Raw genomic sequence first — 22,416 nt, forward strand, 5'->3', positions numbered from 1 at the left:
CCATTGGGCACTCTGTTTACAACATTGATATCAGCAAACTGCTCACCCACACAACGCCATCTGCCAGGTACAGTTGAAAACAGGATTCATCCATGAAGAGCACATTTCTCCAGCGTGCCAGTGGCCATTGAAGGTGAGCATTTGTCCATTGAAGTCGGTTACGACGCCAAACTGCAGTCAGGTCAAGACCCTGGTGAGGACAACGAGCAAACAGAAGCGATTTTCTGAAATGGTTTCTGGAGAACTTTTTTGGTTGTGCAAACCCACAATTTCATCAGCTGTCCAGGTGGCTGGTCTCAGACAATCCTACAGGTGAAGAAGCTAGAAGTTGAAGTGAAGTTCCTGGGCTGGCGTGGTTACACATGGTCTGCAGTTATGAGGCCGGTTGGACGTACTGCCAAATTCTATAAACATTGGAGGTGGAACATTTCTGGGATCTTTTATTTCAGTTCATTAAACATAGAACCAACCCTTTACATGTTGCGTTTATATTTTTGTTCAATATAATACATGCTGAGGGATCTGTTTGCAGAAAAAGTATTATGTAAACAAATGAATTTGACAGCAAATTTCCAGCAATTCCACACATTTTGCTATGACTTATGGTAGGTTATTAATATTATATCTGAGTGAGATTGACTAACAAAATCATTGGGGCCCCCTGGAGGTCAGGGCCTCTGGGCACTTGCCCTGCATGCCCGGTCGATAATTCTGGCATGATTACTAAGTCTAAAAATCTGTCTAGACTAACTAATTTCCCAATCAAAAATATTTTAACGGTCATGAGCTAATTGAGTGACTGTCAGTGAGTGATATAACATGAGCAAAACTGCTGTAACCAAGTTTCGAAATTGCACCTTGTGTATTCTAACTCTCAACAGCAAATTGAGACTCCGACTGAGGTCCAAAAAATACTGTTTACTAAAGAGTATCGCTGACTAATCCTCTCGCACTGATAAAAAACCACTCAGTGGATGAAAGTCATCAGTAGGGATCTATCCAAACAAACTACCGTCTCTCTCTCTCAGCCCCACTGCTCAGAGGGATTTGGCTCCTTGGTGATTCAACCTGCTAACATATTTCTGCCAATTAAATTAGATATGTGCAAGGCAATATGTAAGATTACTCAGAAATGATGAATATATACAGTTAAAGTCGGAAGTTTACATACACTTAGGTTGGAGTCATTAAAACTCGTTGTTCAACCAATCCATAAATGTCTTGTTAACAAACTATAGTTTTGGCAAGTCGGTTTGTGCATGACACAAGTCATTTTTCCAACAATTGTTTACAGATTATTTCATTTATAATTCACTGTATCACAATTCTAGTGGGTCAGAAGTTTACATACACTAAGTTGACTGCGTCTTTAAACAGCTTGGAAAATCCCAGAAAATGATGTCATGGCTTTAGAAACTTCTGATAGGCTAATTGACATAATTTGAGTCAATTGGAGGTGTACCTGTGGATGTATTTCAAGGCCTACCTTCAAACTCACTGCATCTTAACTTGACATCATGGGAAAATCAAAAGATCAGCCAAGACCCCAGAAAAAATTTGTAGACCTCCAATAAGTCTGGTTCATCCTTGGGAAAAATGTCCAAACGCCTGAAGGTACAACGTTCATCTGTACAAACAATAGTACGCAAGTATAAACACCATGGGACCACGGAGCCGTCATACCGCTCAGGAAGGAGATACGTTCTGTCTCCTAGAGATGAATGTACTTTGGTGTGAAAAGTGCAAATCAATCCCAGAACAGCAGCAAAGGACCCTGTGAAGATGCTGGAGGAAACAGGTACAAAAGTATATACAGTGCCTTGCGAAAGTATTCGGCCCCCTTGAACTTTGCGACCTTTTGCCACATTTCAGGCTTCAAACATAAAGATATAAAACTGTATGTTTTAGTGAAGAATCAACAACAAGTGGGACACAATCATGAAGTGGAACGACATTTATTGGATATTTCAAACTTTTTTAACAAATCAAAAACTGAAAAATTGGGCGTGCAAAATTATTCAGCCCCTTTACTTTCAGTGCAGCAAACTCTCTCCAGAAGTTCAGTGAGGATCTCTGAATGATCCAATGTTGACCTAAATGACTAATGATGATAAATACAATCCACCTGTGTGTAATCAAGTCTCCGTATAAATGCACCTGCACTGTGATAGTTTCAGAGGTCCGTTAAAAGCGCAGAGAGCATCATGAAGAACAAGGAACACACCAGGCAGGTCCGAGATACTGTTGTGAAGAAGTTTAAAGCCGGATTTGGATACAAAAAGATTTCCCAAGCTTTAAACATCCCAAGGAGCACTGTGCAAGCGATAATATTGAAATGGAAGGAGTATCAGACCACTGCAAATCTACCAAGACCTGGCCGTCCCTCTAAACTTTCAGCTCATACAAGGAGAATACTGATCAGAGATGCAGCCAAGAGGCCCATGATCACTCTGGATGAACTGCAGAGATCTACAGCTGAGGTGGGAGACTCTGTCCATAGGACAACAATCAGTCGTATATTGCACAAATCTGGCCTTTATGGAAGAGTGGCAAGAAGAAAGCCATTTCTTAAAGATATCCATAAAAAGTGTCATTTAAAGTTTGCCACAAGCCACCTGGGAGACACACCAAACATGTGGAAGAAGATGCTCTGCTCAGATGAAACCAAAATTGAACTTTTTGGCAACAATGCAAAACGTTATGTTTGGCGTAAAAGCAACACAGCTGAACACACCATCCCCACTGTCAAACATGGTGGTGGCAGCATCATGGTTTGGGCCTGCTTTTCTTCAGCAGGGACAGGGAAGATGGTTAAAATTGATGGGAAGATGGATGGAGCCAAATACAGGACCATTCTGGAAGAAAACCTGATGGAGTCTGCAAAAGACCTGAGACTGGGACGGAGATTTGTCTTCCAACAAGACAATGATCCAAAACATAAAGCAAAATCTACAATGGAATGGTTCAAAAATAAACATATCCAGGTGTTAGAATGGCCAAGTCAAAGTCCAGACCTGAATCCAATCGAGAATCTGTGGAAAGAACTGAAAACTGCTGTTCACAAATGCTCTCCATCCAACCTCACTGAGCTCGAGCTGTTTTGCAAGGAGGAATGGGAAAAAATGTCAGTCTCTCGATGTGCAAAACTGATAGAGACATACCCCAAGCGACTTACAGCTGTAATCGCAGCAAAAGGTGGCGCTACAAAGTATTAACTTAAGGGGGCTGAATAATTTTGCACGCCCAATTTTTCAGTTTTTGATTTGTTAAAAAAGTTTGAAATATCCAATAAATGTCGTTCCACTTCATGATTGTGTCTCACTTGTTGTTGATTCTTCACAAAAAAATACAGTTTTATATCTTTATGTTTGAAGCCTGAAATGTGGCAAAAGGTCGCAAAGTTCAAGGGGGCCGAATACTTTCGCAAGGCACTGTATATCCACAGTTAAACAAGTCCTATATCGACATAACCTGAAAGGCCACTCAGCAAGGAAGAAGCCACTGCTCCAAAACCACCATAAAAATGCCAGACTGCGGTTTGCAACTGCACATGGGGACAAAGATCGTACTTTTTGGAGAAATGTCCTCTGGTCTGATGAAACAAAAATAGAACTGTTTGGCCATAATGACAATCGTTATGTTGGGAGGAAAAAGGGGGATGCTTGCAAGCCGAAGAACACCATCCCAACTGTGAAGCACAGGCGTGGCAGCATCATGTTGTGGGGGTGCTTTGCTGCAGGAGGGACTGGTGCACTTCACAAAATAGACGGCATCATGAGGAGGGAAAATTGTGGATATATTGAAGCAACATCTCAAGACATCAGTCAGGAAGTCAAAGCTTGGTCGCAAATGGGTCTTCCAAGAGATCAATGACCCCAAGCATACTTCCAAAGTTGATGCAAAATGGCTTAAGGACAACAAAGTCAAAGTATTGGATCACAAAGCCCTGACCTCAATCCCATAGAAAATGTGTGGGCAGAACTGAAAAAGTGTGTACGATCAAGGTCTGCAAACCTGACTCAGTTACACCAGCTCTGTCAAGAGGAATGGGACAAAATTCACCCAACTTATTGTGGGAAGCTTGTGGAAGGCTCCCCGAAACGTTTGACCCAAGTTAAACAATTTAAAGGCAATGCTACTAAATACTAATCAAGTGTATGTAAACTTCTGACCCACTGGGAATGTGCTGAAATAAATAAAAGCTGAAATAAATCATTCTCTCTAATATTTCACATTCTTAAAATAAAGTGGTGATCCTAACTGACCTAAAACAGGGATTTTTGTACTCTGATTAAATGTCAGGAATTGTTTAAAACTGAGTTGAAATGTATTTGGCTAAGGTGTATGTAAACTTCCAACTTCAACTAAGTATTTGGGTAGGCTTGCGATGCTGCCCAAGTATGGGCTATAGACTGGGTGAAGACACAGGGATTCACAGGAATATACTGTGTCTGCAGAGTGAACAGAAACAAACTCCATAAGCCTAATATCCACACTATCTGAAACAGGGACATGACTCTGTACGCTTTACTGTGAGCCCTCAATGAGCTGCCCAACTGTGTGTGTCTGAGTGTCTGTAGTAACCCAGTGGTGTGTACGTAAAGATCAACAGCCTGCATTCTCAAAGTCACTGGAGCCAGAGCACAGCCAGAGACATGACTTCTGGTGCTGTTGGGCTAGCTAGTGTTGCTCATAAAATCTCTTATCAGTCTGGCATTCTCAACTCATATCTGTTGCTGAGCTAAGGGTTGGGAAACTGACGGTATGCACCAAAGGCTGCTGTACTGATAGAGCCATATGCAGGGGTGGAATTGGGAGAAATCACCCCAGGAACTTACCACTGTCATATCCCCGGGCATTCAGCTTTGAAACATTGTAGCATCTTAAAATACTCCCCCGAGATTTTCACTTTGTGAACTCCATTCCCCCTGAGATTTTCACTTTGTGAACTCCATCCCCCCCGAGATTTTCACTTTGTGAACTCCATTCCCCCTGAGATTTTCACTTTGTGAACTCCATTCCCCCTGAGATTTTCACTTTGTGAACTCCATTCCCCCCGAGATTTTCACTTTGTGAACTCCATTCCCCCTGAGATTTTCACTTTGTGAACTCCATTCCCCCTGAGATTTTCACTTTGTGAACTCCATTCCCCCTGAGATTTTCACTTTGTGAACTCCATTCACACGTGTGTGACTTTGACGGCATTGACTTGGATCATGTCCACATAGATACAGGTGAGATCGGTCTCACTCCCAAAGACACAAAGCTAATTCATTTGGTTTTCTGCCTGATGCTGCCTCGCTCTGTTTGAGGGACATAGAGATTGTGACGAAATAGTGCCCTCCTGTGGAATAATTATGCACTTTAACTCAGGAACTATATTAATTAAAATGTAAAATCATTCATCATAGCTACATCATTGGAGCCCATCTGTCTTTGGGCTAACAAAGTTGATAACCACTGTATAAGACAAACTATAAAACACAGGCATTGGCAAATCCACCATTTTCACTGGGACCAGGCAGAAAGAACAACCTATTTTTCATTTTTTTAATGAAGGAGAGCATTCTCTCTCAATCAACTATAAAACAATTGCAATTAAAAAACATTCTTTCAGTTAGAATATTTACATATTAACAAGTGGCTGTGCAAAATGTACAAGATATTAATAAGAAGTCATCTGCTTCAGGTTTTTCACTAAAAACAGTTCTCTGATAGAACATGGATAAAGGGAAAGATGCGTAACAGCTGCTAGGGGCTACAGTATTGAAAAATATGTACAGTCTGAAAGGTTTCATCAATACCATCCAAAAGCTTAACAACCAACCAATTAGTATGTGCGCTAAGAAATATAAAGAATATACATAAAGTGGGTGTATGCTTCTGACCGACTGCTTGATTAAAAAACGGATCGTTCGGGGGTGCATTCTGCATACCATCCCACATCACCATGGCAGCTAGCAATGGCCTCCCTTCAATCATAAACGCTACCTATTGCCAACTTTGCATCAGTCTCACTTTTCATTGTTGCATCAATTAATTAATGTAAATTGTTTTACATTACTCTTCTGAAAAAAAAAATATATATATATATTGTATATCAATTTCTTCACACGGTCTACTGATAAAAACCTACAATTTACCGACTGCTTCCATAGGATGTGTGTGTGTTTTCATGTATGCATATACATGTACAAATGTTAGCAACAGACATGCTGACAAAATAAATAATCATTATAAGTGATTAAAAACAAAGTCCAACACACAATCACCTGGGAAGAGATGCTAAAGCAGAAATCAAACAAGTCTAAAATCTCTGTGGAATATTGACTGATTGAGAAGGAGTTCTGTCATCAGAGGTGGAGAGTTAGAGATGTATGATTAATATGGCTTATTATGGCTGCAAGGCAGCTCGATGGAAGAGTAATACCAGTCAAATGAAAATAATCCTCAGTCAGTAAAAGAGCACTAGAATGAATGACTAGAAAATAGGAAAAATAAAACGTCTCCTCAACAAAATGCAAAGAGTCTCTGTATCGTCAGGTATTTGACGTTACTCCTGCAGGTTTATACATTTGTTGGTTAAACGTGTTTAAAAGTCCTCTAGCTGGGGATCTTTCTAAAGAACGTCTAATCATATATTGCATGAGGTTAAAGGATGGAAAAGCTAATGCATGTCCCTACTGCAAAACATGAGGATATTTCCAGACCCAAAGGAGACCTCACAAATAAGAGCATTTCCCCTCTAGGGGAGTGTATGGGAGGGGACCTGGTTGCCAGTAGCAGGTCTCTAACATGGAGAATGATTGAGGCCTCTAGTGGACAAAAGGCCGTATTAGCATAGGCAGCGCCATTGGGGGCATCCACCATTTTAATGTGGTCAACTAGGTGGGACTTCCAACTTTATTGGCAGATCTCTCCTGGTGACCTTGTTGAAGTCATGTCCAACTGGGTCATCAGGAGGGATCAGGCAATTGCGAAGAAGGCCAGAAGAGCTAGTCTGATAGGTCAGTCCCAACAACTCATTGTTTCACAGCTGCAACAGCCTGGTCTCTCTTGAGGAGGGAGTGTAGGGTTCAGCTGATTATTCATTTTCCAGGTGTCATTGGTCTCTCCTCTAGTCTAGGAGGTCATGATTCTAGGAGAGCACAGAGGAAGAGACGGTACCATCAAGGGTAGCTGGTCTATCTTGCCCTTTGAGGGAGGTGCTATTGGTTGTTCTTGTCTCTAGGGGAGGTGCTATAGGGAGTGGCTGGTCTCTGTGTTAGGGAGGTGCTATAGAGGGAGTGGCTGGTCTCTGTCTGTTAGGGAAGTGCTATAGGGAGTGGCTGGTCTCTGTCTGTTAGGGAGGTGCTATAGAGGGAGTGGCTGGTCTCTGTCTGTTAGGGAGGTGCTATAGGGAGTGGCTGGTCTCTGTCTGTTAGGGAGGTGCTATAGGGAGTGGCTGGTCTCTGTCTGTTAGGGAGGTGCTATAGGGAGTGGCTGGTCTCTGTCTGTTAGGGAGGTGCTATAGAGGGAGTGGCTGGTCTCTGTCTGTTAGGGAAGTGCTATAGGGAGTGGCTGGTCTCTGTCTGTTAGGGAGGTGCTATAGGGAGTGGCTGGTCTCTGTCTGTTAGGGAGGTGCTAGAGGGAGTGGCTGGTCTCTGTCTGTTAGGGAAGTGCTATAGGGAGTGGCTGGTCTCTGTCTGTTAGGGAAGTGCTATAGGGAGTGGCTGGTCTCTGTCTGTTAGGGAAGTGCTATAGGGAGTGGCTGGTCTCTGTCTGTTAGGGAGGTGCTATAGGGAGTGGCTGGTCTCTGTCTGTTAGGGAGGAGCTATAGGGAGTGGCTGGTCTCTGTCTGTTAGGGAGGTGCTATAGAGGGAGTGGCTGGTCTCTGTCTGTTAGGGAAGTGCTATAGGGAGTGGCTGGTCTCTGTCTGTTAGGGAAGTGCTATAGGGAGTGGCTGGTCTCTGTCTGTTAGGGAGGTGCTATAGAGGGAGTGGCTGGTCTCTGTCTGTTAGGGAGGTGCTATAGAGGGAGTGGCTGGTCTCTGTCTGTTAGGGAGGTGCTATAGGGAGTGGCTGGTCTCTGTCTGTTAGGGAGGTGAGTGACTTGGTTAGTCTCATTCATTTCTTGTCCCTTAGAAAAGCGTTATTGGGCATGTCCGGTCTCCCTGTGTTATTTGAGGAGGCCTTTATAGAGCAGGTGTGAGCGGCTGGTCTCCCTCTCATTTTCCAGACAGAAGAGCAGGTCCCTGAGGTTAACCCGGGTGATGCGCTGGCGCTGAGGCCTGGAGCCTCCGCTACTGTACCCACCTGACGGAGAGGGACCAGAGCACAAGTCCTGAAGAGAAAGAGGAGGAAGAAGGGGAGAGAGAGGTGGGGGAAGATAGAGGAAGTAAAGTCCATTTGATCTTCAAAAATAAAAATGTGTATGATAGGGTGCTATCATCTAAAAGCATTATTTTCTTGGTTAATATCCATTAGGATACTGTCTCAGCCTCCAGTATTTATGCTGCAATAGTTTGTGTCGGGGGGCTAGAGACAGTCTGTTATATCTGGAGTATTTCTCCTGCCTTATCCAGTGTCCTGTGTGAATTAAAGTATATATTCTCTCTCTCTCCCCCCCTCTCTCTCCCTGAGCCCGAGGATCATGCCTCATGATTACCTGGCCTGATGACTCCTTGCTGTCCCCAGTCCACCTGGTCGTGCTGCTACTCCAGTTTCAACTGTTCTGCCTGCGGCTATGGAACCCTGACCTGTTCACCAGACGTGCTACCTTGTCCCAGACCTGCCGTTTTAAACTCTCTAGAGACAGCATTTACTCCTGAGGTGCTGACCTGTTGCACCCTATACAACCACTGTGATTATTATTATTAGACCCTGCTGGTCATCTATGAACATTTGAACATTTTGGCCATGTTCTGTTATAATCTTCACCCGGCACAGCCAGAAGAGGACTGGCCACCCCTCATAGCCTGGTTCGGGTTTCTGTACAGCACTTTATGACATCAGCTGATGTAAGAAGGGCTTTATAAATTAATGTAATTGATCAGGAGTCAATGATCTAGCCCAGAGTACTAGTCTATGTTTGGTTATGATACTCTACCTCAGCCCCGGTTCCGCTGACAGGGAAGTTCATTTTCCTTTTCTTCCTGGGGCCGATGGCTGCCAGGGCCGTCATGTTGGCCTCCTTCTGCCTGATCTGATTCAGTTCCTGCTGCTGCATCTAGACCACACACACACACACAGAGAGAGAGGGAACAGGCATTACAATACAAGACTACTTTGCCTGAAGACAGACACATGACCACACATACCGGCACCCACTATAAATGAACATATTGACACAAAGAGTATGAGAAACACTAAAATTCATTCACATACAGCATGTTACACACACCATGTATACAGCTACACCAGCCTGTACTCTTACCTCTTTAGCCTTCTGTTTAAGCCGAAGCTGCTCTGGGTCCTCTTGTCGTGATCGAGACTGGGGGAAGAAAGAGGCACAGTATTCAGTATCAACACTACTAGCACTTACAGTATATGACCACTAGATGGCATAAACAGCTATATACATTACTGCCTCTGGTGGAGAGTTAGTTACCTTAGCTGCCTTCATCAGGATCTCTCTCTCCTGCTCCTCCTTCCTCTGTTTCTCCATCTGATCCAGCTGCTCAAAGAACTTCAGCTGTGATCGCACATCACTCACCTGTTCACACTTATCATCCTCCTGAAGGAGAGCGAGAGAGAGATGGAGGGAGAGGGGAAAGATAAATAATGAATTACAAGGGTAAAATGGTTCAATCAGATATTATCACTGGCATCATCAAATTATTTCAGCACTTTTTGCAAAACTGTTGCAATGAGCACCAGTGAAGATCAAATACGAAATAAACTGGTTTTGACTAAATATATATACAACTTGAATAGCTCATGAAATAACTCTTCCACACAAACACCCACAGAAGCTGTGTTCATTCACCTTGAAGGTGATGCTTTTCTGCTGCGCCACCACCGTCAATTTCTCCAGCAGGTTCTGCAGTCGATGCTGTGTTGCATGGGACACGTAGCTGATCACCTCCGGCCCCAGGTCAGTCACCCCTAACCTCCCGCCTGTTACAACACAAGAGGACAGGAGATGTCATAGATTTTAGGTACAGAATGTGGGTGTGTGTATGTGTGTGTGTGTGTCTCACCTATCTCATGTACTCTCTGGGTTAGTGAAGAGGTGTAGAGGAAGGCCTCGTCTTTACAAGAGCGAGTCACCATGCCGACCAGCTCAGAGTTGGTTGCCAGAATGCGGGCACTCTCCTCTGATAGGTTGACTCCAGCCATAGAGGCCACGTCATTTATATCATCATCATCCCTGAGTGGAGGGAGAGAAACTGTTTATAAGGCCTCATTTTCACTTGAAGAATTCCAAAATCATCTGATTTGGACATGTATGTCTATGAGTGTGTGTGTGTGCGTCTATGAGTGTGTGTGTGTGTGTGTGTGTATGTGTTTACTTGAAGGTTCCTCCGCCTGCCTCCTTCTGCCTGTTCTTCAGTACTACAGAGAGCATAGACTGGGGCCCCAGTGGTACCTTGGCTCCTGGTGCTAGAGCCTGCTTCACTACAGGAACTGAGAGAGAGGGAAGAGACGGAGAGAGAGCGCGAGAAAGTGAGGGGGCAGTTACATAACAGAGACACTATATTTTTATTTAACCTCCTAACCCTTTCACATTGTATATCATAACTCAGTAATAAATAATTAACTTTTTCTTGGTAGAGTTGTTGTGAGCAGAAAAGAGAAGCGGACGTCAAGAGGAAGAGAAGAGAGGAAGAGGAAGAGAGATGGCGGAAGAACACATTTCACAGATGGAGAGCTTTCCACGGTTCCCTCAAAACCCCATCCATCAATACACTTGATCAATATAGCATGCAGTTATATACATATGTCACAAGGGGAAGTGTTTCAATATAGTCCTCGGTCAGTGAAGCCAGCAAGGCAAGCCAGGAGGACACTGGACACACATACACACCCACAGCAGCAGCACTTATCATATTACTGCCGTCTCCACTAGCTAATAGCAGCTGGCCACAGACAGAACCAGTACACTTCTTTCTATCTGTCGCCTTCGATCATGGACACTGCTAACTGGCATTGTTCACACTGTGTGTGTCTTTGTCCCAGAGCCTCACAGCCCAGTGGGAAAAATACCTCACACAGGAAAGATCCAATCCTGCACAGGTGTCGTATCACATTCTACAGTGATGGTAGGTATCAAAGCATTAAATAATACAATTAATCAGGTAATACAAAGTACTATTAGGCCCATAGTATATTTTATATTTTGTATAAATTATATTTCTATTAGAATGTTCATCTATGACGAGTACACAAACGCATGCATCAAACACACAGGCAAAATGCAGATAGAGTCGATGTCTGCGCCCCAGCGGAAATCTAATTAGCATTGCCTCACAAGACACATCTGAAGGTCCCCCGTACCAGTTGAAAAAATGAATGGAAGTATACAGAGCATTCTGAAATATTCAGACCCCTGGACTTTTTCCACATTTTGTTACGTTACAGCATTATTCTAAAATGGATTAAATGAATTGTTTTCCTCATCAATCTACACAATATCCCCCGTAATGGCAAAGCAAAAACCAAAGCCATGAGGTCTAAGGAAGTGTCCGTAGAGCTCCGAGACAGGATTATGTCGAGGCACAGATATGGGGAAGGGTACCAAAACATTTCTGGTGAACTGAAGGTCACCAAGAACACAGTGGCCTCCATCATTCTTAAATGGAAGAAGTTTGGAACCACCAAGACTCTTCCTAGAGTTGGTCGCCTGGCCAAACTGAGCAATCAGGGGAGAAGGGCCTTGGTCAGGGAGGTGACCAAGAACCCGATGGTCACTCTGACAGTGCTCCAGAGTTCCTCTGTGGAGATGGAAGAACCTTCCAGAAGGACAACCATCTCCTCAATAAAAGTGAGTGGCCTAGCCGGAGACTGGACTTGAACCTGATCGAACATCTCTGGAGAGACCTAAAAATAGCTGTGCAGCGACGTTCCCCATCCAACCTAACAGAGCTTGAAAGGAATGGCAGAGAAGAATGGGAGAAACTCCTCAAATACAGGTGTGCCAAGCTTGTAGTGTCATACCCAAGAAGACTCAAGGCTGTAATCGCTGGCAAAGGTGCGTCAAAGTACTGAGTAAACAGTCTGAATACTTCTGAAAAAGACTAACGTAACAGAATGTGGAGAAAGTCGAGGGGTCTGAATACTTTTCAAATTTCTGAATACTCCCCCCACCCCCCCGGCTTCGACAGGGCTAAGATTGTAATGGGATAAGAAAGGACACAGAAAATACAAAACACACACACCTGTCTGAAGCTGTCTGACCACCTGCGGCTGCCCCATGATGATGTGACTGTGGGGCTGGCCTCGGAGCGTAACCATGGGTGACTGGGCCAGAGTCACCTGAGGCCTCCCCATTGCCCCCTGCTGCTGAGGCACCATCTACACACACAGAGACAGAGAGAGGCAGAGAGAGACAGAGAGAGGCCATAGAGAGTGAGACCAGAGAGAGAGAGCGACCAGAGAGAGCGAGACCAGAGAGAGAAAACAGAGAGAGAGAAAACAGAGAGAGAGAAAGTGAGAGAGGCCAGAGAGAAAGAAAGAGTGCAGACCTGAACCTTACTGTGCAGGCTCGGGTATTTCCTTTTCACATAGTCCTTTCCAGCATGTTTCCGGCAACTATGGTGGACGCGTAACCAGGCGATACACTTGGGGTCATCCCTCAACATAACATACAGTCATATAGACTTCCCATTACATTAAAACAACAAGGCACCCTACCCATACAACAGAGGAAACACTGAGTGGAGTATCGTTAGGATATAGTATACCAGGCCAGGCTTGTTATGAGGTGTCTGGGCCAGGCTGATGACAGGAGACTGGTGCATGGTCCCCTTGGCCCCAGGGCTACTACTGTTGAGACGGGAGTTCTGTGCCGTGGACATGCCCCCCAGCACCGCAGCAGTCAAGGCCTTGGAGGGGGCGGCAGGCTGGGCGCCAGTGTGAGGCAGCTGGCTCTGCTGGATGAAGGCTGCCGAGTCAGGGGTCATTTGACGCAGTGCAGGAAGACTCCTCTGGAGATGGGGAGGAAGAGCACAAATCATTCTCTCATCTACAGTATATTGCATCGTTGGCCACTTGTATTTATTTGGGTGTATAGCTAGCTACATTAGAGAAGGGAAAAGCCATCAGTCTCACCTTGAGGAAAGGCACGAGATATGGCTGAGGAGAGGAGTTGAGCTCCCGGTATAACCGACTGGTGAAGTCCTCCGCTTCGATCTTACTCTCCTGTGGTGGTAGAAAAACAGACAACATAGAAAGATCAAGTGATAGAAATAGTGAGAGTGAGTGCAAGAGACAGACAGATGGCCAGACAGATGGCCAAACAGACAGAAAGGTGTACCAGCAGGCTCTTGACTAACTCCTTGACGTTGGCTGTGGTCTCAGACGACTGCTTCCCGCTGGATGCCAGTTTGATCAGCGTGGACAGGAAGTTCTTACACTTCTTCACATTCTCCAGGATCTCCTAAACACACATATACACAAGTTAGGACTACTGCATGACTATTTAGGAGTAGATAAATGTCGGCAGGAGGGAGATGAGTGTTGTCTCACCATGGTAGAAACGACTGGTGTCCCTGCTCTCTGGGTGACTGCTGCTGAGCAAGGCTGCACTGGAGCCTGACCTGAGGTGGCGGCCGCTCCACCCAGCATAATGGTGTTCTATAGGAGGTGGGAAAGAGGAAGCAGGGTATGAAATAAGACTAAGGGGGAGATTGAAGAGAATTGAAGAGGGGGATGAGTTGTGTACCTACCTGTTGTAGTACAGGAGGCCTCTGGAGGGTGGTGGTGGCCTGGACGGTGGTCTGGGCCGTGGAGCCCTGCTTAGTGATGGTGGGGGTCACCTGACGGGACATCATGGGCGTCCCTGGAGCCTGCAGGACAGAGGAGAGGACAAGGGTTCAGGGGTTCACACTGTGATCTCTCCATCACTGTAGGTAAGAGATGATTAGTGTGTGTGTGCACCTGTACAGAAGTGATCTGGACAGGGGGAGTGCTGGTGGGGGTAGCTGCCCGTGGGGTCATGGCGCTCTGGGACTGGGATTGCATCTGGGCCAGGGTCTGCTGGTGGATCATCAGAAGCTGCCCACTCTCACTGCGTACCAGCACCATGCCTACACAGGGCATGGAGGGGTCAGGGGTAAGAAGTCAAACAGGGGATATAGATCGACAGACAGACACTTACTTGCTAAATACAAATAACGTTTGGTTAGAAAATACAGTGTTGGCCACTCTTGACAGAAAATGACCTTTTTTATTGTCACAACAACAACAAAAAACATTCAGCTCTCAGTGGAGAGTTTAACTAGAGCTAGCATTTTTAGCCAGAACCTGTGAGACATGCAACTCCCACAGAAAATGTGCCACATGCATGCAACTACATTACATGATGTGCTATGGTGTCAGCGTGCCTATTGATCAAATCAGTCCATTGTATGTGTGCCAGGGTAGCCTGTGTGTGATTTTACAGACGACACAAGTAGACAGAATCAATAGAACGTTCCCACAGGTCAATGTGCTCGTGGAGCATAAACAACTGACAGCAAAACACGCCCACATGCACAAGGAGTTTTGTCTAATGAACAAACCAAAGGTGCAGCAGCGATGGCAACTGTAGCTGATATGACATCTCAAATGTTAACGACAAGTTTGCAACAAAGTTTCTGTTTCACAGAGAGTGTTTTAAGCTGCCCGCAAAATACATTGTAGCCTCTCTCGACTGTGGCTAACTGACATAGGGTGAAGTCAGCTTTAGTGGGACACTTTTTGGTAGATTGCCATGTAGACAGTCAAAATCAGTGTACCCCTACTCAAGCAATGTTAATTTAAATTAATGAATGTCTTATCTACATTTTAATGATAAAACAAGTTAACCATGTATTATTCAGTGGATGCTACATCCCCTAAAACAAAACCAGAGCCCTACAATGCTAGTGGGACACTTTAGTAGATGAAGTGGGACACTATTTTCTCATTAAGAACACAGTGGCCCACTGGCACTTGTGAAATCATCAATTATACTTTGTAGAGGCTTATAGAAAGCACACCATCTGTATAAAAAAAATTAAGTTAAAGACAACCTTCGACTAGACCCTCTCAATGCCCTTGGAAAATGTATTTGGGAACACTCCAAGCTCTTGGTGAAAAATCTAACAGAGACATCACAGCTTTACCCCCCCCCCCCCCAAAAAAAAACACTGTCCCTTTCAAAAATTGTGCCTCTTTTCTATCCTCTCTTTTCTGTCCTTTCTTTCCTTTCCAACTCTTGCTATTTCCCGCTAATTCTATCCATCATCATCCTATGCTGTTTATGTGCCAAATAGCGTCTAGAATCGATTTACAGATGTTAGGAGCAACTAAAAGAATATATTTCAATGTATTTTAGAATATCCAATGAGTGAATTTACATTTAAATTTGATGAAACATTTTATTTTGTGCATTTTAATAGCTGAAAAAGTCCCTGTCCCACTATCCAAACAGTGGGACACCACTATAAATCAGATTTTCATTAATATTATAACTATTTACGTGAATGTTTATTATATTTCAAAACACTACCAGTAAATATTAACTTTAACATGAAAAGCTAGATTGTTGAATTATAGTTGACAGAATGACAGGTTATATGTTTCCTATGTACAGCATGTTTCATCTGGTCTCTCCATCTGAGAAACCTGATTACACACAAACACCACAACGATGTCACACTCAGCAAAACCATGTTTTCATGCACAGAACACAGTCCCAGTTGGGACTGGGCTGCAAAATTATAGTACAGATACAGTACCCTCAAAGAAATGGCCCACTAATGCCGACTTCTCCCTAACTGGCTACTACTACGTCAAAACACCTGAGAATGAAAGTTACCTGGAGGGAGCTGAATGTTTTGGATGTTTGAAGCATTTTGTTGGGGTTGCGGAAGTCTCGGGGAGAACACCTGTGGCGCGATCGCCTTTATCCCACCAGGACAGGCTGCAATTGTCGATGGGATGGAGGTCCTCACATTTTGTAAAACCAGGCTTTTACCTACAACACTGGGGCTGGTCACTTCTGAAGTCGTTTGTGTGGTCGTTTTTGGAGACTCCAATGTGTTGATTTGCGCTTCTGAACTTGCAGGGTGGGCAACGTTGGCAGATCGTATCAGAACCGTATTATTACTCCCGCTCTGCGCGGTGATTGTTCCGAGGGGTTGCATAGGCGGCCTCACGAGCGTGACAGTGGGCACACTGTTTAGAACAGACAGCTGAGACGATATCACAGTTGAAGTGACAGCATTGTGCATAAGAGGTGTTTGAATGACTGTGCTGGAAGTTGAGGGTAAGACTACGTTTCCTTTGACTACGGAGCTCGGTCCGTTGTTGACAACCGCGACGGCGGGCACTGTGCTGCTTGCCGAGCTCACCAAAGCGGCAACACTTCCTGAATTATGAGAGTTTATCACAACGCTCCTTCCATTTAAAGTTTGCACACCAGCCGCCCCAGTTTTTCTGATCCCAGCTCCGTGATCGGGAACCTCCGTTATCACACCACTGACTGCCCCAGTCTTGCTCGGACTGTGCCCGGCTGTCATGCTCGATCCCACCGCCGTTGTCCCGACCGCAGCATACATGGTTGAACCCTGGGACCTCCTACTATTAATGACCCCCCCTGGCACGCCAGTCCCTACAAAATAGGAAACAGATGAGGGATGGGAATATCTATCAATTGAACATGTGTAGCTGTATAAGCAAGTTGTCAAAATGTGTGGCTAAAAGAGACAAAAACAGAAAAACAACGTGACCAGAATAAGCTAACGTTAACCAGTAATCTATTTTACCTGGTTTAGCAAGCTCTTGTGAAAGTCCCATTTCGCTGTCCTGGACATTGGAATTGCGACCTACAGCTGAGTTGTCAATGTGATTTGCTGCAGCCTGGACCCTAACTGAAGACTTTCCACGACCCGATCCCGTGAGCTCAGACTCCAAAGACCCAACTAGATCACTAACTACTTTCTCGTCCACCTCTGTGTTGAAGAAAACATCATCCAGTAAATCGGAGCCCGCCGCCATCTTTACTCGCTCGTGAGACGCCTGCACCGATTGGATACTCCGTCACTCACATCGGATTCCAGGGTGCTCTGATTGGTTATTGTTAGATTTACAGTTTGGGATAAATTGTTATAAATTACATTTAAGGAATCGCAGCAGGATGCGATATAGCACGGGCGAAAAAATTGGGACGACAGTACAGACAGGGTTGCATTTGGTAGTTGTGCGGCTAGCGTTGCCAAATGGAAACGAACCACACATCGATTATGTTACCTTGTTTTGTTACTATTTTGAATCATTATAGAGGAAATGCAGTGGGTTTCTTTGAGTTTTTATTCTCGACTCAAAATGGCTGCGTTGTTTTTCAGGCAGTCTGTCCTACAGCTGCTGTCACCGCCCGCACGAGGGCGCTGGTCGAGCGCTCGCTGCCGACTGTCAGAACTGGACAACCAGCTTCGTGCCCACTGACAAACACTGACACATATGCAGGACAATAGCATCTGTCATTGACTTTGTTTTACTGCGGACATGTAACGGTAGCCTATTCATACGTTAGAGATTGATGTACATGTGATATTTTAACTTTCACTTGGTATGCTGGTGCTAATGCGCTCGAGAGAGAATGTGTAGGCTAAATATAATTTTAATAAAGTTGAATAAAAACATTATAGGCCTATACAATTATCATATATTTCTTGGTTTCGGTCATATTGTACATTTGTTTTTGATTAGCCTATTGATATTTAGCCTAGTTTATGGGCTACAATAAATATCATAGAACGAAATTGCATGAACTCGGCATATTTGCAACGACACTTAGCCAATATGCATATATGCCATCAATAACTGTTACAATAGAGTATAGTTGATTAAGTTCCAATTAACTTTTATAACTCTTCAGCAAATGCAATCCAACCATGACCCCTTGAGGCACAGGTGCACTTGTAAATGAGAAGGCGTGGCCCATGGCTCACCTTGGAGTGATGGTCCATAAATTCCCTCTAATGAGCCGCATATTACCTTGCTGTCATGTGAATCACATTTAAAATACAACGCAGAGATTAGGCTACTTGACGATTACTTGTTGCCATTAGTTCACCAGCCACCATGAGCGTCGGGACTCCTTATATCGGCAGTAAAATCGGCTTGATTTCCAAAGCTCTAAATCGGTATGAGGGCATTTTATACACCATCGATACCGTGAATTCGACAGTGGTGTTGACAAAAGGTAAATTATGCGAGCGGCCAAAGAGAGCATATCCACTCTCAGACAGCAGTTGTAGTCAAAGAAGAACTGTTTGCTCCTAAAATAAGGGATTGTGATCACATGTGGCATTACAAATAGATGATGGAGCCCATACTTTAAACACAGACAATGCGAGCAGTGGGATGTGAAAGTAAAGTTTCAATATGGTCACTTAGGCCTACCGTTGTATTTTACCGGATAGTTTGTGTGTACAGATGTCAATGGATTCCATAGTAAAAACATCTGCGTTGGCCTGTCAATGACCTTCCATGATTGTTTTCTTGTTCATATGCAGTGAAGTCATTTGGATCAGAGGGCCGACCCACAGACAGGCCAACCCCTCCCAAAGACGACGTCTATGAGTACATCATATTCAGAGGAAGTGATATCAAAGACATCTCATTGTGTGAGCCTCCAAAATCCCACCATGGCCTGCCCCAGGACACTGCCATTGTGCAGGTAGGCAGGCTATGCCTCCCTCTCACTCTAAGTGACATTCTGCCTTCTCAACCATTAGCTTCGCCCAAGACTACCTAGTGTGAACTACAGTACTGACGCTGTGTTTTAGCGTTAAGAAACGCCAATCATCGCTTGAGATACTGCTTTTGAAACATATGGCCATTTCATCAAGGGAAAACGTCATTCAAATACTAAAGATACACTTACTGTAGCCGTTTTGCACAGATCGATACAGCTATGGGTGCCTCCATCCAACAAAACTACACTTCCACCACATTTCCAGAGTTGGCTTACACAAAGGTGTTTGGAACACGCTAATTAGCAAAGGTAGTCGCTTGTCTTCTGTTTTCCGTAAACAAACGCTGTAATATGGAGATATGGCAATTTGGGAACACTAGCCCTTGGGTGTTTATCAATTTAAACGTTTTACTTTTTAAAGTATTTCTCGGTGTTGTGTAATGAAAGCTAAAGTCCTTCTGCTTCCAATACTGTACTGCAAGCGACACGTTATTGTTCAGATTGAGCATCGGGGATCTTAACAAAACTCCCCCTACAGAAAACGTCTTCCTCCAATGATTTGTGTAATGTAATTGAGTCATGATCAAGGGCTATGCCATGAGCCCGTCCATAATATCAGTGTTTCGAGTAATTTATTTATACATTTGCTGTATTCTTTCCTTGTTTTGGTGGGGTTCAGTCATCACTCAGCACCTCAGCGTCCTCCTATAATCCAACTCCAGGACCAATCAGTCCCTACAGGATCCCATCGTATAACCAGCTAGCAGCAAACTATCTGCTCAACCAGCAGTATGCTGCATCCCTTGGTTTGGGTGAGTCAGTGAATAAGACTGGGAACTGATGGAGATGATTTGTTGCAACACTATTCATTTTAATGATAAAATCCATTATCGGGTGCTTGTTTCCAATGATGATATATAACCTCCCTCTTGGTCCTGTTCTACTCAGGTGGAACTCATGGCCCTCAAGTGAGAAGGGGTCCTATGGTGGAGCAGGCAGTCCAGACTGTGCCTCTAGATGAGACGGGGCAGAAGAAAGGTCAGAGTCTGTCTCAGGAGCAGCGCAGGGAGACCAGTAGGCCCATGCAGCGAGCTGCACGAGGGAGCCCACAGCCCCAGAGTCGTTCTGGACCAGGCAGTAAGCAGACTGGGAGCAAGCCGGGATGAGCTGGTGGTACTTCAGGCTGATATGGGGGGGGGGGGGGGGGGGGCTCCTCTGTATTTACTTTATGCTTGTAAAATAAGGATAAAGAAATGCATTGTAGAATATGAAAAATAGAAAGGACCTGAATGTGTGTTCAGCTTTTGCATTGTAGAAGATGCACTACTTCCCATAGTATACATTGGCATAATGCCTGATTTTGAATTTAACTGATGTCATTTCACTTGTTTGCTCTGGTTAAGTTGTAGATGTAATAAAAAATGACCCCTTGTGGAAAAACATGCATTCATACTGTAAAACTGACTATGTATTGTGATTTGCAACTAGTTTTCTACCATCAGGTGGCTCCGATGTACAGCTTCGGCGTACAACTTCCCAAGCCAATGACGAGAACAGGCCACCACCAAGGAGGAGACAAGGTGACCCCCCCCCCCCCTTTTTTTTTTTAGCTCTTAGGCCAGGGACAAATCTAATTTGCTCTGGATGGTTGTATAGTAAACCATTTTGTTATAGAATTTCTCATACCTTAGAATGAATGACTTATCATTCTTTCCATTTTTGTCCTGCAGGAGCTCGTAGGCCCAGGAATCGTAATCGGGGCCAGCTCCTTGTGAAGAGCTCCATGCCCAGCACCCTCAAGTTTGAGTCAGACTTCGACTTTGATTCTGCAAATGCCCAGTTCGACAAGGAAGCGCTAGAGCGGGAGATGCAGGACAAATTGAACATCAAAGGTTGGATGCATTAAAATAACCACATGTCCGTGACCAATGGGCCTTCGTGCTTTGTACTGTAGTTGCAGGAATGTGGCAATTTGACCATGACTGTGATCATGCATTAGGCAACCATTAGCTCATGATTTGGCCATCACTGATTGGGGAAATTAATGCAAGAAGGGGACTTATAACTCTGGCGGAAATGTATCCTACAAAAATATTATTTGGTATCATCTGCAAGCATTTCAGAACCATGATTTTGTTCATTGTTCATCCATGCTTGCATCTTCACTAGAAACACAGGATGAAGGGAAGGCGAAACCAGAAGTAGACACTGGTGAGAAGACAGTGGAGAGGGATCCATTTGGGCCCAAGTGCTACTATGACAAGGCCAAATCCTTCTTTGACAACATCTCCTCAGACCATAAATCCAGGTGACCATGTTTATTTTATAGATGTGCTCTGAAAGTGACTATGTATTGTGCTGTCAATTTCATGTGTCACAAAATGCTTATGAAGATCTGACTAATCTCTGTGCTTGTCTAATCATGTTACACTATGACCCAGACGCACTACCAGGGCAGAGGAGAGGAAGCTGAACGTTGAGACCTTTGGGGTTCCTGGTCGCTTCCTGAGGTTCCGTGGGGGCTACCGCGGCCGGCGAGGGCTAGGGTCCGCACAGCGCCGGCCCTCCCAGCGAACTGGGAGGCTGTGAGGGTCAAGTGAGTAAGGACGTATGTTTATTCAAAAGCCTGGATATATATTGCTTGCGATTTGAGTAACCAGGCAAGGCTAGTAATATATATATTTTTTTTAACCCTGCAGGCCTCGTTTGATGCTTGGGTTACCTTGTGCATGAATTGCCACTGTGGTTGGTTGTGTATGTACTTTAGTTTTTGTAGTTAACCAAAATGTAACATTTTGCATTCCATTATTTTTCTCTGCCATCATGAAGTGTTTTGTAATGAGAATTTATTTTGACTCTTGGGACCCCACACCTGAATAACTATATGAGAAGTGAAATGCTTTGCTTTTTCTTTATTTTCTTTGAGCCTAAGGTACATTTTGGCTTTTGACATTGTTTTGAATTTGCTTGTGCTTTTCATCCTTTTCTGTATTTGGATAAATGGATGACATGCAAACTTCCTAAACTGTTCAAGGGATCAATTTGAAGGTGAAACTGGTGAGGGTAAAATACTTCATGATATTGTAAATATTACTTAATATAATTATACTTAACTTAATTAAAACAGACCATGTCTGCTAAAAATATTGAATTCCCATGTATTGGTTTGTTTTCTATCATTTTGAGAAAATAAGTGTTCAATTGTTACAACTCAAATAAACATGGGAAATTGCTTATTCACTTGTTCTCTGTTCAATGATACTAGGTGGATGTTGTAGTTTTTAAATGCAGATATTTTACATTGCAAGAATAAGGTAAAATCTTAAGATTGCATGTGATCCATTAGGGCACCAGTGTTTCTCAATCCATTCCATTGGGACTCCCAGGGTGGGAGCATTTTGTTATAGTCTTAACACCCAGTACCTTGAGCACTGGAGTCTACCAGCACTACCATCGCCTACCTGATTCAACCAAACAATAGTCTGCTGATTAGTCAAATCAAGTGTTTATGCCGGACTAGAACAAAAATATGCAATCCTTGGGGGTCCCTCC

At 44.2% G+C, this 22,416-nt stretch overlaps 2 protein-coding genes across 4 annotated transcripts; one reads left to right on the top strand and one right to left on the bottom strand.

Annotated features, from left to right (window-relative positions):
* Window positions 1-5,538: 5,538 nt before the first annotated feature.
* LOC110492390 (transcription initiation factor TFIID subunit 4) lies at window positions 5,539-17,290 on the bottom strand. The gene is made up of 16 exons (XM_021566661.2): window positions 16,931-17,290; window positions 15,982-16,776; window positions 14,079-14,227; window positions 13,868-13,987; window positions 13,668-13,775; window positions 13,456-13,578; window positions 13,251-13,340; window positions 12,884-13,126; window positions 12,359-12,494; window positions 10,493-10,607; window positions 10,181-10,350; window positions 9,967-10,097; window positions 9,589-9,714; window positions 9,415-9,471; window positions 9,088-9,207; window positions 5,539-8,322 (listed from the first exon to the last, which is right to left on the bottom strand). Exons 1-16 carry the CDS (start codon window positions 17,160-17,162, stop codon window positions 8,158-8,160), a joined length of 2,880 nt encoding a protein of 959 aa, XP_021422336.2. The 5' UTR covers window positions 17,163-17,290; the 3' UTR covers window positions 5,539-8,157.
* Window positions 17,291-18,099: 809 nt separating this feature from the next.
* LOC110492393 (protein LSM14 homolog B) lies at window positions 18,100-22,104 on the top strand. 3 transcript variants are annotated; one of them, XM_021566670.2, is made up of 9 exons: window positions 18,100-18,369; window positions 18,683-18,846; window positions 19,544-19,676; window positions 19,813-20,001; window positions 20,367-20,444; window positions 20,595-20,756; window positions 21,034-21,172; window positions 21,306-21,472; window positions 21,564-22,104. In XM_021566670.2, the coding sequence occupies exons 1-8, from the start codon at window positions 18,249-18,251 to the stop codon at window positions 21,451-21,453; spliced, it is 1,134 nt and encodes a 377-aa protein (XP_021422345.2). In that variant the 5' UTR covers window positions 18,100-18,248; the 3' UTR covers window positions 21,454-21,472; window positions 21,564-22,104. The 3 variants fall into 3 exon arrangements, with proteins under 3 accessions (XP_021422345.2, XP_021422346.2, XP_021422344.2); XM_021566671.2 differs by having other exon boundaries at window positions 21,306-21,464; XM_021566669.2 differs by having other exon boundaries at window positions 21,306-21,460.
* The last annotated feature ends 312 nt before the right edge of the window (window positions 22,105-22,416 follow it).

This window comes from Oncorhynchus mykiss, chromosome 16 (assembly GCF_013265735.2).
Source record: "Oncorhynchus mykiss isolate Arlee chromosome 16, USDA_OmykA_1.1, whole genome shotgun sequence".
Classification (NCBI taxonomy): Eukaryota; Metazoa; Chordata; class Actinopteri; order Salmoniformes; family Salmonidae; genus Oncorhynchus; species Oncorhynchus mykiss.